The following is a 19,693-nucleotide window of genomic DNA, read 5'->3' on the forward strand; positions in this document are numbered from 1 at the left end:
TAGAACCATCCAAAAACCCTTAAAAGCGTCCATTTTTATCTGCTGTCTTTGGACGTACGGTATACAAATAAAACTATTTTTGAAAAACTCAAAAGGTACCAACACAGAAAATATAATTCAAATACCCTTTAAAAAAACAAAAAAATCAGTTCAGTTTTGAGGTGCGTACAACGGGACAACGAAAAGTCTAGTTTGTCCATTTTAGTTAGGCATAATCACTCCCGTAGTGCATTTGTCTTTTTCGCCCAGTATCGGGGAGGCAATTGCGAGAGAGTGACAGAAAAACAACGTTGGAATATTTATTCATCAAGGTTGTTTGGCATCGCATATCCTTCTTATAATAAATAGAGAAGTTTCTTTTAAACTTACTTTGGATGATGTCATAGGCTTTCTGCGCTTGTTTCACTGCTGTTAGGAATGTGTTGTCCACAGCTGACTTCTTACTAGAGGCGTGTCCAGTATCACCTACAAGCAAATATAACAAAATATAATCTAGTCATCGCTTACATACAGATCAGTATCACCTACAAGTAAAATATAACAAAATATAATCTGGTCATCACTTACATACAATACATAGACATGTTATTCCCTAACTAGCTGCATCTCAGATTCAGAAAAGATTGCGTTGCCTTTAACACTTAAATGCACTGTTTGAAACAAATTATTAATGTCGTAATAAAACTTTCTTTTTCATACAATTCTTTCTCTGTTTTTGATGTGTATTATTATTATCTTATCTCTTTCTGATATTAATTTATCAAATATTTTTGTGTACCGTATATTATATTATTTTTACATATATACTTACTGTTAAGTAATTTTCATTATTTGTTTTTAACAATAATTTGTTGATACCGTTTTTTTATACTTATAAGTATATGAAAATGTATTTATTTTTTGTTTGAATTCTTTACAAGTCATTTACAATTTGCTTTTTAATTCAATTACTTTTATTATATCCATTTAATTTTTTTTTTTTTTTTTTACTATGTAAAGTTTCACTTTTTATTTTGCATGGCAGTATGCTTCTTATTGTTTCTAAATGTATACAAAAAAGCATTGTTTATCTTTTAAATTTTTACGCACTATATTTTGTACTTACCTGTATATTTTTTGTAAATGCCCCATGGGCGTATTGTAAAATTAAATAAATATTACGATAGAAAATAGTTTTCTCGAGATCATGAGTCAGATTATATGACGTTTGAGATGTGCGTGCACTGTAAGGTCTTATGTATAATATGTTTTTATCAAATAAATAATAGCCGTAATTTGAAAACATGTTTATTAACTTTACGAACCCTTTAAACATACATTGTGCTAATGACCATGAATACAATGTGTGTTCAGAAAAATAACGGGAAGTTTTTAATTTCACAGATTCGGAGAGTCCGATTGTCAAATTTTTGTTGGTTGTTTTTATTTGTTTTAGCATACTTCAGGGGCATGTTGTTATACATGCCTCTGAAGTGCTAAAATTTTCTGCTGAATTCATTGTGTACTTTGTCTATGGCAGCTGCTAAGGACAAACTTGTTCGGCGTGCTCGGCGATTTTTATCATTTTAATTTAATTTAACTGTTTTAGGTGTTTCAGAAGAGTAACCTGTTTTAAAACAGCAGTTAAATTTTTTTTAGCACCTTAAATGCTGACCAGGTACTTTTTTCCAAAGCATTACGCTCTGCTTCTTGGCCCATGACCGAAGCTCGTTACGAGGAGCACATTTGGACAACCAGGGCTCAGGGCCTATAAGGATTGTCTCAGATTTTATATTTTTTTTGCGTTATATATTTTTCTTGCGTTATATATTTATTATGTATTTTTAATTTGTTAAAAACATTTATCGCAGGAGGGTATTAGCAGTTCACAATAGAGTCCCGGTGCCGACCCTTATGAAATTAAGCGAAATATAGAGTTGGAAAAACAAGAATGAAAATAAGTTAAATGCTGTCAAAATGAGATCTCTCAGGCGAATGTATGCTAAACATATTGAAGTAGATATAGTAAATAACGTAAGTATACCCTGGATGTACCATTTATACCATACTCAATATTTGCAGATGAAGATAGTGTTTGTTATCGCCCCCCAGAAAGAAAAGGGCATATCCGCTGACAGTAGCCTGCCCTTCATTTATTAATAATAGAAATTACGAAGACCGACCTTCCTGATAGGGGAAGACCCTCCCGCTGCTGACCCAGTAGTGATCGTAGTCGCCGAAGAAGCGGACGGCAAACTGGTTGGGGGCGTGCGGCATGCTGGCAATATTGGGGGGCACCTCGGAAGGGTGCAGCACCAGCGCCGGCCACCAGCGGTAGTGGCCCAGCTTCACCCACACGAGCTCCCCGTACAGGGGCAGTCGCCCCGTTTCGCAGTCCTCGCAGATATAACCGCCTGGAATGAAATAATTATAATTTTTTATATATAGGCCCAGTGGACGTTTTTTAGGGCGATACACATTATACATATAGAAGGAAAAAGTACGTGAATATAAGACGAAGCAAAATTGCACTAGGTGGAGATGGTAGTGGGAGAGAGATGTTTATAGTTGAATCCTGTTCAGTGATCGCATGAAAGAAGACACCTCAATAAGGTTCTATAATTTTCAGTATGAAAAAGTCACTTTTGTACAAGGTTTCTTGCTGGGATATTTAAATTTATAAAGTTCGGTAGTAGCAATGGAAAATCACACATTTTAAAATGTGCACACACACATCACCGCACACATTTATTTACAGTGCTCAATTGAGCACTACAAACGTGTCATGTTCATGATACCTAATAGGTGTTTTACTAACTAGAATGTACTGCAATTTTTATTCCATACATATATTTACATAGATATATATTTTTTTTATTTTAAATTTTAAATTCGGAGCTCGATTGTTGTGAACTTCTGAATCTCATTAACTTCAAAATGCCTAATCGAGTCACCAGAAGTACGGAGTTGTTTGCAACTACGAGTACATACGTAGCTACTGACTATGCGCGACACTCTCCGATTCCGCGTTTACATTCCTTAGCCAACAAATTTACTTGTGAAATAGACATTTTTAATACGACAATTATCCATTTTAAAACGTTCTTAAATGCACTGTTTGAAACTAATTATTAATATCGTAATAAAACTTTCTTTTTCATACAATTTTTTCTCTGTTTTTGATGTGCATTATTATTTATTATTATCTTTTTCTGAAATTAATGAATCAAATATTTTTGTGTACTAGATATTATGTTATTATCTTATATATACTTACTGTTAACTAATTTTTATTATTTGTTTTTAACAATAATTTGTAAATACCATTTTTTTTATACGTATAAGTTTATGTAAATGTATATATTTTTTGTTTAAATTCCTTACAAGTTATTTACAATTTGCGTTTTAATTCAATTACTTTTCTTATATCCATATATATATTTTTTCTTTTTTACTATGTAAAGTTTCACTTTTTATTTTGCATAGCAGTATGCTTTTTATTGTTTCTACATGTATACAAAAAGCGTTGTTTATCTTTTAAATTTTTACTTACTATGTTTGTACTTACCTGTATGTTTTTTGTAAATGCCCCTTGGACGTATTGTAAAATTAAATAAATAAATAAAATAATTACAAAAATACACTTTAGAAAAATACATATTAAAATTAAGCTATAACATAAATTGGAAAAAATGCCCACAAAGACTTCAGCGTCTGAGCGTGGGCCATTCCTTTTCTAATTATTAATAAGTTTATAGCATATAAATATAGTATGACATGACCATGAAAAGAAAAAGAAAAGAAAAACAATATTAACATATGCTGATGTTACGAAAACATGATTTATTTGCAGTATAATTTTTTTTTAAAGAAGGTGTCTATCTGTTCCTTCCATGCTAATCTAAAACCTCAAACCTACTTTAAACTGTACAAGTGATTTAATATTTTGCAATTCCTTAGTTAGGAGATTGAAGGATCTTGAACCAACATGATCAAGTTAAAATCTTGTGTTTATGTTTTTGCAATTACAAAATGATATTACTTCATTACTAATAATTTTTGTCGGCCTCGTGGTGGAATGGTCAGCGCGTTTGCCTACCATGCAAGAAGTTTCGTATTGACAATATAAACAAAATATTTACATATTATAAATAAATAAATACATACCTTCTGGGGGTGATATTTTAAGGCACTCCGCGTGGAATGACGTTGGACAAGTTTCACAGCAGATCAGGGATCCACCCTTTGCACATATGAAGCACCACGATGTATTCACATGATATGGTATTTTACTCAATCTGAAATCATAATAATAGGGTATTTTCATAAATTGGGAATAATTCTAATTGTTCCGGGCGCGCTGGAGCGATGGAAGCCGCATTGAATATTATATAAATTGTTTGTGTTTGACTTTAATTTATAACTAATATTTAATAGTATAGGTCCTCGGTATATATGAAAGCCAAGGGCTGAATCCATAATAAAGGCGATTTGATCCACTTTCGGGTTCGGCCTTGGCTATACCGAGGAAAATATAGAATAGCAAAAGATTGAATAGTTTTATGTTGAATTTATAATTTTGTATATGTTTATTTTTATGTGTGTGCATACTGGCATACTGTCGACTAAACCCGCGAGTGGGCGGACAACGAGGCCTGGCGAATGGTCGCCCGTACGGCTCACGTACACGGCGGCGGCCGCGCGCTCGGGCGTCGGGCAGTGCGCCGCGGGCGCTTTATAATGTGTAGACTTTGAAATAAACGTTCACTTCGCTCAAGGCAGTTGATTGTGTATTACTCTCCGCCTCCGCGCCCTCCGCTTCCCGCTGGACTTTGTGCTTCGCTGCTGGCTTCCGCCGTGACTGCCCTGACTGCGTTCGCCTCTTTGCACCAACAGGACCCGTTGGAAAGCCCTTTCAGGGCTACTGAGGTTGACTTAGCGGTCAGTGCTTTCTCGGTGCGCCGGGCTCAGGCTCCCCATTTACGCCAGCTGATTGAGTGGAACCAGGGAGACGAAGCTGCCATCCCCCCCTGTAACGGGTCGGTTACATTTGGTCCTTTGAGATTCCGGATAGTCTACTGCCGCCTTCAATCATCATGCCGGTCGACCGTTTACCAGTGTCAACGCGCTCTACAACGCACAGCGTCCATTGGGTAAAACCATTGGGTATCGCTAACGACTCGGGCGAAACGTGCACCCGCGCCAACTTCCCGAGAGCTACTAAGTAGCTAGTACTGGACTACGTGACTGGACATGTAGTGGACGTGTAACGCCAGGCGTTAATGGTACACTGTGAGTATACTTTTGATGATATTTGTAATTTATCCCCGATTTCCGATAAAATGCTTTTTTGTGCCTAATAAGTACTTATTATTTAATAGCAAATTATTTCAGTCGATACGTAAATGTGTAATGGAGGAATACTGAAAATCTAAACCCAATATTTATTATATTTATAAAGATATTATAGTTATTAGACGCAATGTGTACTAGCTACACATCACCGGGGAGAGGGGGTTAAAATGGAAGATGTTGAAATGAAAAAATACCACCTTTGTACCTTATGGTAAATTTTAATTAATTAAAGTATTTTATGTGCATGTGAGTAAAACGAAGCTGAAAAAAATGGTCCCACCGAAAGGTTCTAGACTTAGTGGGTAATTAAAATGACATGCAGTTTAATATTATAATGAATTAACGCTGTTCTGCAGCACAGAAGGGAAAGGAAGAACAAAGTAAAAAAAAACTATTTATACTCACTTGGAATCACAATGCCTCGGGCACACAATCGTGGCAGCTGTGATGACTTTCGTTCCGGCGGGAACGCATTGCGTGAACGAGTGATACGTGGCCGGACACTTCACACAGCGAACCAGCTTGTCTCCTGAGAATCTGGTCCTGCAGCCTCTCGGATCGTCCGAGACACAAGTGTGGCAGACGTGGCGTGGACAGCTGACCGCCTCAACGTGAGGTTGAGACTTCTTCTGGTGTTTGGAGGGTCCCCCGGTGCTGTATTTGGTCTGCGGCCATATCCTCAAGCAAGCTACGTGGTAGAATTTATTGCAGTGAGGAACGCTGCATTTTTGACGCTCTTCCATTTCTGTTTTTGGACAAGTGATGGATCGGCAAATGAAACACGGAGGAATGTCGTACCTCTGGCAGTCGTTACATTTGAACGTGTCGACTTGAGGTTCTGTCGTGATATTGTTTTCCGGTGCGTTTCCGTGTTTATGTTTTCGCTCCGTTACATCGACAATTACGCACTCTCCCGCCCTCACACTGCCCCAATCGGCGTCTCCATCTGTGGAGGACGCCGACGACATATCAATATCCCGCAAGATTTCTGTCTGCATCATTTCTTGCATTTTTTTCTCTAACTGCGATTCGAAGTCCTCGGCGTTTGCGACAAAAGACAGAGGCAAATTACTTTCGTCGCTTTTTTTAGGGGAATGTTTGACTCTATGTTTACTTCGTGGACTTCTTTTTGTAGGGGATATTTCAATTTCTCCATTCATATGTGGTTGGATCACCATTGCCAAATCACTTTTGTCTTCGCTATTTTGATTGACAATAGATTCGGATATTGATTCGTCAATTTGACTATCATCCCCACTATCGCAATCTGACATCACCTTGCTTACGTCATTATCGTCGTTATCGCCATTGACGTCAATTTTATTTTTCTTGTATGATTTACGTCCTCGTTTCTTCCTCTTTTTGGAACGTTTTTCTTCTTCGTTTTCTGTGGACGACGGCTCCAGCTGTTTCTTGACACAATCCAAATGAAACATTCCACCGCAAGGTCCTTTGCACTTGAGTAACCCGCTCGGCTTTTCGCAAATTTCGCAGACCTTTTCCTTGAATAAGCCTTTAAAAATACTCGGCTTTGTAACAGAAAGGGATGACATGTAATAATCAAATGGTTCTTCTACATCATCAGACTGTTCTACCTCTTGATGAGTTACCGACGCATCTGTTTTACCATCTATAAGAGTTTTACTCTCCTTTTCGGCTGCCTTACTCAATTTTTTAGTAGTTTTTAGGGGTTCATTTTTAGTTTCTATTGACTTTTCTTCCACTTTTGAAGCCTGTGTGGGTAACAATTTCAAAATGGTACTTGCCTTAATGGTATCTTCAATATCGGAAAGATCTGAATCATCTTCGGCGAAGTTAGATGTTGCCAACTTTTTCCTGGAAGATTTCTCTCTGACTACTGAGGGACTAGATGTTACATCATCGGAAACCTCCTTGTTTCTCTTTCTTTGCTTCTTCGGTTCGGAAGTTGGAGCTTCATCTCCCATTCCTTTAACTAAATAAAAATCATTCGTGTTCTTCGCATCATCAGTTTTGAGACTCTCTCCATATTGCCAAGTCTTGTAAAGATAGGAAAGTATATAGTCTTCTGTGAGATCGGGGTTTTCATCTAGAAGAGCGTCTCTTTTGAATTCCAGGAATTCTTGGAAATCTGGATCTTCATATTTTGAATGCACTTTTACAGCCTGGGATATTATGGCTTTATCGATTGATTCATCTGTTTCACTTTTCACTACGAGCATTTCTGATCTAGTCGGAACTTCGGGAAGAGGAGTGACATTGGATTTACGCTTTCTCAATGTCGCTGTGCGAGGAGGCGTCGTATTGGGCTCCTTGACAATTTCTTGTACTGTAACTGTGGATTTGATACTGGGTTCTGATACTGGCACTTCACTTGTGGAGCAATTATCACCCTTGTCATTTTTTACAATGCTAACATTAGATTTAAAACTTACATCTATCATCTCAACATCTGTACTGAGGCCTGATTCCTCCACTTTTATTTCAGCGGGAATGGTTTCCTGTACTGACAAAGTATTGTCAGGGGAGTTCTTTTTCGGTGTTAAAATTTCCGGAGAGAGTTTTCTTTTCTTAAGTGGAATATGAGATTCATTGTCACGGTTTCCTTTAATTCTGTTCAAAGACAGGGACTTAGTTTTAGCAGACCTGAGTAGAGGACATTCTTCATTTTCAGGTGTGCCATTCAGTATGCTAGGAGTTAAATCAGTGTTTGCGTTTTCTGCAACAACCTTGGAAGAGGGAGGCGTTTTCAAAACTCTGGTTTCTTTCATTTTCTTTACAGGAGATACTGCGGGTTTTACATTTGAATTTTCCGTTTCTTTCTTGGTCGGTTGTTTAGCCTTTAGAAGCCACCGATCCATATGAGACTGAGTTTTAATCTTTGAAATGCCACTTTTTTCCGCTATATTATTTAAGCAATTATCAACGAGATTAACTATATCAGAATTTTCATTAATTGGTTTAGTAAGTTTTTCGTCTTTTATAATAACTGCCTCTTCAACATTGTCGCCGAATAGGGTGTCAAACAAAGATTCGCTTAAAGATATTTCCGGATTCTTTTCTTTTTTTACTTTCGGTTTCTTTTCTATCTTTTTAGATATGTAATTAGTTTGAAGAAACATGGTGATAAAGAACTGTTCTCTGGTCTCCAAGGGCCTGCGAAGGAGCATTTCGGCCTCGGATACTCCGGTAAGCCATTTTGATTTTTTGTTTTCAGTGACATTGAAAGCGGCACAATACTTCGGATCCTTTTTTTTCATCTGAAATAAAAAAAAGGTAATAAAAAAGGTAATAAAAAAGGTAATATTATCATCAAAAACAAAAAAGATTTTACAGACCGCTTAGAAGTGTCATCCCCGTTCAAGAAGAAATCGACTTGATTAGAAGACACTGGGAAAATATTTTTGGGCGGACATTTCAACACAGATGGAAAACATCTATGAAAAAATAATATGAAAGTCGAGGCATTTACAGGGGTTATGATCTGCCGTTGGCTGGTTCTACTTTACGCAGTTTGTGATGTTATCTATTTTCCTATGAACATTCACCATGATTGAACATCCATATTTCTTTGACACCTCACATTACATACATCAATATTGTTATTTTTAATCAAATTTCTCTACTGAAATTCGTATTACTGCTGAAATCGCTTTAGTGAAATTTTATCAACTACCTTTGGTTTAAAATCTTCTCCTTATATTGCTTTTTCAAATTTTAAAGATTAACCTGTTATTCTTTCATTTTTCTCTGCTGCATTGACACGTTTTTTACTTTTAAACTACTTTTAATTACTTATATTGTATATGTAAATAAAATCAATATATTCCTGCTCTTACTTTAATGTGTCATTAATTTTGAAGATGTTTTTTAAATTGACTTAAATTTATTGTCTTATATTATTTAATTTAAAGATTCTTCTCATCGTTTCTTAGAATCCCACAAAATATGTATGTGTATATTTATGTTTTTCCTTTTTGAAAATGTTTCTTTTTAAAAAGTTTTTTTTTTATGTCTGAGCATGTTTTTCACTCTTGATTTTAATTCTTCCCTTTTAATTACTTTTACAAAAAAAAATATTCATTTTTAATACTATTTCTATTTGTAAATACTAATTACAAACTTTTAAATAACTTTTTTTACATTATTTTTAATTTTTAAAAAACTTCCATTTCTGTTTTTTTTTCCTTCTCTATTTTGTACTTTCATTGGTAACCTTACATATAATTATTATATAATATGGAAACTTCACTGGTCCATTAGAGTTAAGTCTAACTGTGTAAAATATAAAACTATGTAACCGTACTGTATGTTTCCTGAATAAAAGAAAATAAAAAATATATAAAATAAAAAAAAACCTTATTATTGTTAAGTAATAGAACTAAAACAATTTTTTAGCATTTTTCGAAAAATATTTCATTTTTGTTTTTGAACTGAACCTCCTAAAGCCGTAGCGGGAAACTTATGACATGCGCGTCAGTGGTGACACATCAATATATTTTGGGTGACAGTTCACTAAAAATCTATCAATGGCTTCGCTCACAAAATTCTCGGAGTTGAATAATATTAAAACAAGTCAAAGAAACCGACTGACTGATGAAGTTTGTAACGCTTTCTTGAGTTTAAAATGTACGAAATACCAACCTTTAATTGAAGATTTAGCTATTTCAATTCAGCAAAAAAAGTCACCAACGAAAATAAATATTTGTTTTTGCTTTTTAATTATAATAAATAAAAAGTTCATAAACAGCACTCTTTCATTTACTAGGGCTGCAAAAAATATTCATGTTCCTACGGCACCCTGGTCAAACCAGTTTTTACAGAATTTTGAGACACTGATATCACTGTACTAAAGAATCAAATTAGTAAAATAACCAAACTAATATTTAAAAAAAACAAATAGGTGAGATTTTAATATGACTATGGTGAGAGAGAGATACAACCGGTTATTGATCACAGCCAATGAGAGGTCATAAGCCGTAATAAATGTCTAGACTTCCATATTACCTTCTCCATAAAGTGTTTCATAACTATTAAAAGATCTGTAGCAATCTGTACAAGACTATTGCGTTGGCAAGAAGGTTTATAACTTTTCGCCAGAATCAGTGTTGCCAAGTTGCGGAAGGTGTTGACCTCGCTCTTTCGTGACATTGGTCGTAGGGAGTCAGAAAGACTGATGCATGCCGTGGATTGGAGATGCTTACTAAATGTTAAAAATAAAATATAAAAAAAGGAATATTTTTTTAAAAATATATGTACAAACGGCAATCATGAAGTTTCGCATTATATATTAAATAAATTGTCTATGTTTTATGAATATATGTATGTGTATGCGCATGGGTGTATGTACATGTGTGTGTGTGTGTGTGTGTGTGTGTGTGTATGTATGTATGTATATGTGTGTGTATATGTATATATACAGGGTGTTCTTTAAACCCTGTCACATCCGAAACCATCAGTATGGGCAAGAAGACATATTAGCATATTTAAAAAAATATATAGAATGAAGAAAATTTTTTAAATAAAATATTTTTAAAAAAACAATTGGTTTCTTACTTCTGCAGGGGAGAAGCGAAGGGGGCGCGGCCGCCTGGTTGGCCGTGTATCAGACTCCCCCCTCTCCCCTTCTCATTTCTCCTCTGCAGAAGTAAAGAACCATTTGTTTTTTTTAATGCATTTTTAAAAAAAATTTTTTGTTCTAAAATTTTATTTTGATGTACCAATATGTCTTCTTGCTCATACTGATCATCGTGGTTTTGGATGTGACAGGGTTTAAAGACCACCCTGTATATATGTGTATGTATGTATATGTATATATGTGTGTATGTGTATGTGTGTATGTATATGTATCAAAATGTGTATACGAGTAAGTTTATATTTTATTGGTCTGTGCTTTCTATTAACTTGTAAACCATTTAATGTATTAAAATGTAATTGCCTAGCTTGGAACGGGGTATGTACCCTTGTTAGCTGGGCAAAGTGAATAAAAAATTGTAATTATGATAAAATGTACAAATAAATAAAAATAAAATAAATAAAGTAAGAAAACTTACTTCCGACGTCAATTCTATTTTGGTTGTGTTGAAATGGTCCAGGCCTTCAAATTTCATCAGGAAGTTAGAAAGCAACCAACTTCTCCTGCCGCAGTCAGCGAAGAATGTAACGTGCAACATCTCCACAGGAACTAGTGATCGACCGTGAACTGAAACGTTTCACGCTATATTAAAGTTTACTGAAAACTATTAAGGCACGTTAAAACAAAGACGGCATTCTCAACTTTTTCCGTTTGGAGTAATACGCAATAAATGTTTTTTTAGTACTTTTCCCAGACTGCGAGAATAATTTATTATTTTAGTTATGAATTATTGACTTGTTTGAAATTAACAGATAATTTTAGTGTTTTTTGGTTTTTGTTCTGTAACGTAAAGGAGACTGCCGTTGTAGTTACGAAACTAAAAACATTGAGTCAAAATGTATGGGATACGGCCATTTATGCTCAGAAACCTATTCAGTTGTTAACAGTATTTTTGTTTCTCTGTCCATCACAATGTCTAACTCATTTCAGAACAATGGTAAAGATTGCCGTCTTTATTTTTAATTATTTAAAATACGGTTTTTTCGTGATACCAAAGCACGAGTCAGAGAATGAAATCTTGGGCCATTTTGTTCTGTTTTAATTTATTTTATTTGGATAACCAACAGCTATAATTGTTTTATATATATATAACAAAACAAATAAGCCAATTACCGGTTTTCACAAGTAGCATCACAGTAAGTTAAAAAAGATTCTCGAACATAAAATGAATGGTGATTTAATGTAAATTCAAAAGAAAAGAAAAAATACTACGAATTATTTTGAAAGCAAACGCCGTAGGTCATTAAGATTATATGCAAGTAAATCTATGTCAAATGATTTAATTATTGCATTAAAATTATTAAAAGTTCACCATAAATATGAATTTTGCCTATAATTAGATGAAACAAGAGGTGCGTGAAGAAGAGGGTTATTTCTTTAAACTTTGGAAGGAACATTGATAGAAAGTTTGCATAGTAGTTCAGGACAGTCGATTGAACCAGAGGCAATTTTAAACGGAACAGTTTCTGAGACTGAAAATTGTGTGAAAACACTACAGTAATTATTATGCTACAGTATTCTCCTCATATTTTAACAGTCAAATGAGCAAATGCCACAAAAAATACTGGCCATTAAAAGGACAATATTACATTACGTTACAATCAATGAAAAAAAGTGTTTATTTTAGTTCTCCTGGGAAACGTCTGATTAAGGTGATTCTAAAGGAAAATATGAAACTAATTATTCATAGATAGCACTTTTATATTTTTTTATTGAAAAATTCCATTTTTAATGGAAATTTTACAAAACTTGGTTTGCGGAAACTTTACACTATATTGATTGTAACAAATACCACAATATAATTTAGGTCCTTTTCACAAAATGGTGTACAAAAAAATGTAAATGTCATCAGCGCCATAATAGCTAACGGGCAGTTTCATTGGGTCAAATCTTGCACACGATCTTGTACCATTTTCTGACAAGTGTAATACGGGCTTAAGGGATGTGCGAACTCCCAGACTTAATCCACAAAATGTCAATTTAATTTTATATTTACAATTTGCGTTATTATAATTAACCAAAATATTACAACTTTGGAGTAAATCGTCAACAAATTTCAAACAAATTGCTCGTTATTAGAAAACGGGAACCAAGTTATGGTAGAGTGAGGTTCGAACCTCGGACCTCTTATTGTGACACTAGCTAGCCTCAGAATGACAATCCGCTTTTATTTATGTTTTATTTAATTATTTCATAAGAACTAATAATAATAAAAACATTTGATTGACATCACATAAAACATCAAAATTGATCAAGATCAAATTAAAAATATATTGATTATAAATATTTTGAGGCTAACTATTTTTATTACTTCGAGTAGAGTAAAATTGAGTTGAGTCTTTCGATGACCTTAGATGCGCAGTTGGTCTAATTTGGTTAAACTGTGACATGCGTAACACATTCTGTAAATTTTACATAAAGCTGTAACATGTCATTTTTTAAAATATTTTTATTTTATTCAAATAAATGACACTTAGCACCTTTTATATATTAGGTAAAAAATAAATTTACATTCAAGAAGTAGAGTTAAGTTATAATGTTATAAGTAAAATATAGCATTTTAAAATAGATTAATACTAACAGTTATTTGCAAATATTTGTGATTAACAAGGATCACGAAGACCCGCCCAGGGCTATAGAGCTTATGATGATGATGATATGCCAAATAGTCAAAATACCGAACTTCGCCAAATCGACATGCATAGAAAAATTACCCGAATGGAAGATAATTTACTTTTACAGACTTCATTGTACAATAATTTAAAACCCTTGTACCATGAGTTTAGAGACTGGTACTCTCCTCATTGGATTATCATTTTTTAATCTCTGGTTTCATACATACATCATTGTTGGTTAAGGGCCGGTTTTATAAACATCCATTAGTGAGCTTTATACCATTTATAACTATATTCCTTAAAATATAGCTTGATTAAGCTGACAGCTGCCAAACTAATGTCAATAGTGATGGGAAATTACTGATCACTGATCATGTACCGATCAAATCGATTTTATCAGTTTTTTTCAAACTATGTTTCCCAGAATTTATATAAATACGCAAAAACAAGCCTATTTTAGTGTGTTTAATACAATTATTCACCAAAAAATAAGACATTTATAATTTTTTTTAAATTATTTATTCGATCAATTTGTCCCATCCCTAGCGTTTTTGCAAAATGATGTAACCTTGTAAGAACATCGTTAATAGTTAGGCTTATTTTTTATTTTTTTAGTTTTAAAGCTGATTTTATATATTTATGTTGATTTATATATCAAGCATTGTATTAAAAAAATAAATTAACATACTAGATACAAATGATTTTTCGTGTCAATATAAATCACTCCTTAGACGTTACTACAAAGTTATGTCGTCACTTTTGCTGACAACTGTCATTCAAATCAAGCTATATTTTAAGGACTATAATATTTTGTATAAAGGACGATTATAAAAATTTGTAGTGTTAAGAGTCGTTTAAATAACGATAAAATGATAATCACCCGATTTTTACTGGTTAAATGCATTACGATCTGTTATCTTCGGCACTGATGCCGTATTTGACACTGACAGAAGTTTTGACACATTTTTATTTAATCATTTCTTTCGTTCTCCACTTAATTCATTAGCGATATGTGAATATTCATTATTTATTAACAGGGTATTTTCACAAGTCGGGAATAACGTTGAAAATATAATACATGTTAAAAGCGACTTTTTACAATTCTAATGATATAACTATCAATGTATTCAAAACAGGTTTTCAATTATAATTTTCGGGTTTAAAAACGAGCACATACAAAACGGCTCGCAGTTAACACCACGTCCTTTTGACGTCACGCGTTATGACCGTCGACCGCGCTTCTAATAAACATTGCGTACAAGTTTGGCGCCAAAATGTTATACGTGCCGTTTGTCCCACGGGGCGCGTAACATATTGTTTTCGGATAATTCAAAATAAGCATATTTTGAACCTATTTAGAAAATTTATCAGCATATTTAATTGCAATTTTTTGCTTATTTAAAAAAATTTTAAATGTATAAATACCATATTACCATTCAAATATATTTTACTCCGCGTTATATTAGACAAAGATTATACATGTATAAGTTAGTATGTAGCATACAAACAACATAAAAACAAGCCTAATGTCATTGACCTACCAGCGATCTTGAATATTTTCATACTTTACATATTGCCATTTGGAATATTGTTGCATTATTTTTCTGTGATTGTTATTTTTTTTAAATAGTTAAAAATGGTCGAGTATTGTAATTAAAATCCAAAACACAGCAATAACAGATAGTCATTTATACACAATCGACAAAAAAAACATACAAATCACGACACAAATCTGAATTTTGATTTATTTATCTGACATTGCATGGAAATAAAAATAATACACTTACTATTATTTTTTTTTTGCTTATTCAATAATAATACTAATAAAAACTATACTTAAGAGGATACCTCAGTCTCACATCCAAACCATCCAATTTTATAATAAAATATATGTATATTAGTCTAATATTACAATAATATTAGGCGGCCTCCGTGGTGTAGCGGTCAAGACACTTGACTCACGCACGGAAGGTTCCGGGTTCGAATCCCGGTGAGAACACAAAAACTTAATGTGATTTTTCTCAAGCCTGGGTATTCACCACTGTAATTGGGCCTCCTGACCTGTTGTGGTGCAAAAAAAAAAATGAATAAAAAATAATAATTAAGGTTCGGTTTATAAACAATCTATTAAATTAACATATTACAACAGAGATGAAGAACATTTAGGAGAAGGTAATATAGAAGTCCAGGCATCTACAGGGCTTATGACCTGTCAATGGCTGGTTTAAGTGGCCACTTTACACACTGTGTAACATTCACCATTCTGCCTATATTTGAACATCTATATTCCTTCAATTCTTTCATCTGTTGATGTTTGTGAAGTTAAAGAGCTAAAACCTTTATTTATGCGGGTGAGATTCATCTAATTGAATTATTTCACCTACATACTAGGCAACGCCTGAAAATATTATTTTTGTCAATTTCTATACTTCTTCATGGACCAGGTAATTTATCAACAATATTTTGAGTTTGTCCAAATTTTTGTAGACATTGACAGGTCATAAGCCCTGTAGATGCCTGGACTTCTATATTACCTTCTCTTAAATGTTCTTCATCTCTATTGTAATATGTTAATATAAACAGCTCCCCAGGGAGTTGAATCCAGTCCTTGTCTACAAAAATTTGGACAAACTCAAAATATTGTTAATTTATTAAATGTTCGTTGGTCTTGTAGTGTAATGGTCAGCGCATTTGCTTACAATGCAAAAGGTCTCGGGTTCAATTTCCGACATGGTTGATATAAAATATTTATTTAAAAGGGTGTTTTCACACTGGAATATTACATAGTCCTCGGACTGGTTCCTGAAGTGTAAGACTGATCACCTTACCTTCATGTAACAAAAAGGAAAGGGAATGATGATGATGAAATGTTCATCAGCACGACGAACTGTTGACCGTTCGTAACGAGATCTGACAGTTGTGTGTTTTATGAACCAATTTTGCTGTCTTTAATCTTATTTTCTGTCGAGTGCAAATATTTTGGATTTAATAAAAAATAAAATCGGGTTGTAGTCCCGTGGCTATTGTCTCGGACTCGCGGCTCAAAGGTCCGTGGTTCGGATCCCACTCTACCCCAACTTGATCCCATTTTTTTATAGTGAATTATTTACAACTCGTTGAAAATGGCCCTCAAAATTAAATATTTGGGTAAATCATAAGAACGCAAATATTTATTTTTAAAAAAAATATACCATCAAAAAAACTGAAAAAACATGTTTTTTGGCATTTTGAAACAAGTAAAGCAATACCGCTTATATCCCTAAATCCAATACAGCGTTTTAAGAGGTATTTGATTAGTGTAAAGGCGATACCGCAAATACGCCATACATAACATCCAGTTTGACTGCCACAATCAACTTCGTACAGATGCCAAGTAGAAAAAAAAGATTTTCAAATATAAATCAACAACACAAAATAATCTGCATTTAAATTTATTTTTTATCTTTTTTACGAAATTTCAAGGTTTCTTTATCCCTCCTGAACATTTTGAAAAATGGTTCATCCGCTTTATTGAACTTACATAGAAGATATATTATATTACGTGCATTAATTACAATACTTGTAAATTTTAACAATTTCGAAAAAATACAACTAAATGTGGATAACTTATACGACCACTGTTATAAAAATTCATTTTGCAGCTACAGAGCGCATAAACGGTTAGGATTCTTACAATAATTTAATGAAAGTGGTCGATACAACCTTATAAACAAATGGTTTTTTTTCACATGTGTATAAAAATTAATAATTTCAAAAATAAACAATCCCTTGACACGCGACACCCCAGTAAGGGAACATTATTTTTTAATAAAAAATATACATATAAAAATTGTAAAAGAATAAATAAATAAAACATATACATAATGAGCATCAAAAAATTATTAGCGAGTACAACAGGCTACCGGAGTCCTATAGAAGATCAATAAATAACTGTATTCATTTAAAAAATTACTACTTGAGGAGGTACGTGGAGGGTGAAATTTAGTTTTAAGTTCTTTTTTCCCTTAAATATTTCTTTCTTGCAATATGTAAATATAACAATTTTATTTTTAATTTTTATTATGGATTGTTTAAAGGATGGCAAGCGGATGTATAATTTGTATCATATATTTGCTTGCTATCTTATTTCAGTTTTTATGTACATATTATTACTTGTTACTTTATTACTATTTGTTGCTATATTATTGTTGTTAACATACCTATATGTAAATATTTTTCTGTCCCAAAATGAGTTTGTTGTAACTCCTGGGAGTACAAAAAATTTTTTTTGTATGATTTAATAAATAAATAAAAAAATAAAATTAAATAATCAATATGAAACTTACTTTTCCTTCTGACAAATCTGGAACAAACCGGATCTCTCGTAATCAAGCAAGGCCAGAAGGGATGAGAGCCGACACGGGCCCATGCTAAGTCTCCTAACTTCCACTTGCAATTAGCTTCATCTTTAATAACACTCAAATCACACACAATCACACTATTTACTTCAACGGGAGGGATATTCTCTACCTTGGGTGAAGTATCAAGTTCTTTTCTTTCCGGAACTTTCTTCGCCCTCGCCTTGTAAACTTTATGCTCCTTGGGCGATTTTTCTTTTTTTAAATATAAAAACTGTTTGGTTTTTTTCATAACACCGGTGGATAGGTTAAATTCTTTGGGGGGGCTTGCTGATTGAGGAAGAGATTCTGTCGGATATAAAGGTTGCGATTTTACCGGCGAGAATATATTCATCATCAAAGAGAAGGTGTCTTCTTTTTCCAACTGTTTTCGTTGTATAAGATCTTTCCGGACGTACACTTTTAAAGGGGCTTTCGTAGGACTATCATTCCACGGAGTGTGAAGTATTTTTGTTTCTACAGTAGGCGTGTATTCATCACAAGGCGAGATAATTTTAACCGGTGTACGAGTTGTATTTAACTGCGGCGAAATGTGTTTAACGGGTGTGGACTGCATTTTACATGGTGATTTGACAGGAGATGTAATCGGAGAATCCTTTTTTATCTTGTTAATTGATTTGTTAGGAGATTTTGAAGGTGATTTAGGCGATTTTGAAGATTTTGAGTTCAAGTGAATAGCTATGTCCGTAGGATAAAAATCCGCGATGGTCTTTTGTTTCCTAGCTCTCCCATAACGACTGGTATTTGGAGGGCTTATTCCATTTGATGGAGAACTATCGTACGTTGTTATTTTAGAAGTCAAATTTGTCTCTAACTCCCTTTCCAGCTGAGATTTTTTAACGTTTTTGCGTTTTGTATTCGCCGGTTCGTCTTTTACATCTTCTAATAATGATGGTTCAGATATTGACCGGTTAAGTGTGACTGTTGCATCAGACACATCTGAAATAATATTTTCTCTTTCAGTTGACTCGTCTACACTATTGTTAACCGGTGTATTCTGATTTTCAGTAGCCATGGTTGACATCAAATCATTCTCACTTAAAATGTTTATAGGTTTTCTTCAGTTGATTTTTTTATGAAAATGTGGAGATTTACTTAATCCCTGAAATAATAATACAAGTTATAGCGACATTATAAACTGGGCCGTGTACATTAGATATGTAAATGTCTAAAAATAAACTCGAGATGCATTATAAAAGGCAATATAATTGATAATCTGACGAAATACGAGACAGCAAATTCATACTAAAAATGGAACAAAAAAATGTAAGATTTCATATTAAAATGTTATAAATAACATAAATCTGCGCAGCTGAACTAATAATTTATTTATCAGACTCGACCGCACCTGTTTATCTACGAGAAATAAGACACAACGCGCCTAAAACGACAGACAAACAAAATGGGAGATCAGATGAACTATTGTTATGCCATAGGATACGAAAATAGGAACAAAAAAATTACATTATATCGCCGTGGAGAAGGCTTAAAATTAAACACAATATTTTTTTAGACTCCCGAAACACAATGGAAAGAGAATCTGCGCAATATTTTATCGCTTTTCTCGTATCCGCAAAAATAATTGCTAAAAACTTTCTACGAAATCACACTCACTCACTGTACGTACTGCACGCCATGAGAACAAAAATTTTCGAGCGAGATTTTAGCGATGATATAATTAGATATGCCTGCAATAACGAAACTTACCTGCGTTTCACTTGTCGATTTATGAA

General features: G+C 33.7%; 1 protein-coding gene across 1 annotated transcript; it reads right to left on the reverse strand.

Annotated features, from left to right (window-relative positions):
- Positions 1-369: 369 nt before the first annotated feature.
- LOC148270932 (uncharacterized) lies at positions 370-19,603 on the reverse strand (the record flags this gene model as incomplete). The annotated part of the gene is made up of 7 exons (XM_088242027.1): positions 19,425-19,603; positions 17,889-19,062; positions 11,367-11,515; positions 5,740-8,573; positions 4,147-4,277; positions 2,163-2,393; positions 370-465 (listed from the first exon to the last, which is right to left on the reverse strand). Coding segments are annotated over exons 2-7 (4,537 nt in total), but the record flags the coding sequence as incomplete, so codon positions are not given.
- Positions 19,604-19,693: the final 90 nt, after the last annotated feature.

This window comes from Micrasema longulum, unplaced genomic scaffold (assembly GCF_059751315.1).
Source record: "Micrasema longulum isolate JH-2025_06_02 unplaced genomic scaffold, ASM5975131v1 h1tg003246l, whole genome shotgun sequence".
Classification (NCBI taxonomy): Eukaryota; Metazoa; Arthropoda; class Insecta; order Trichoptera; family Brachycentridae; genus Micrasema; species Micrasema longulum.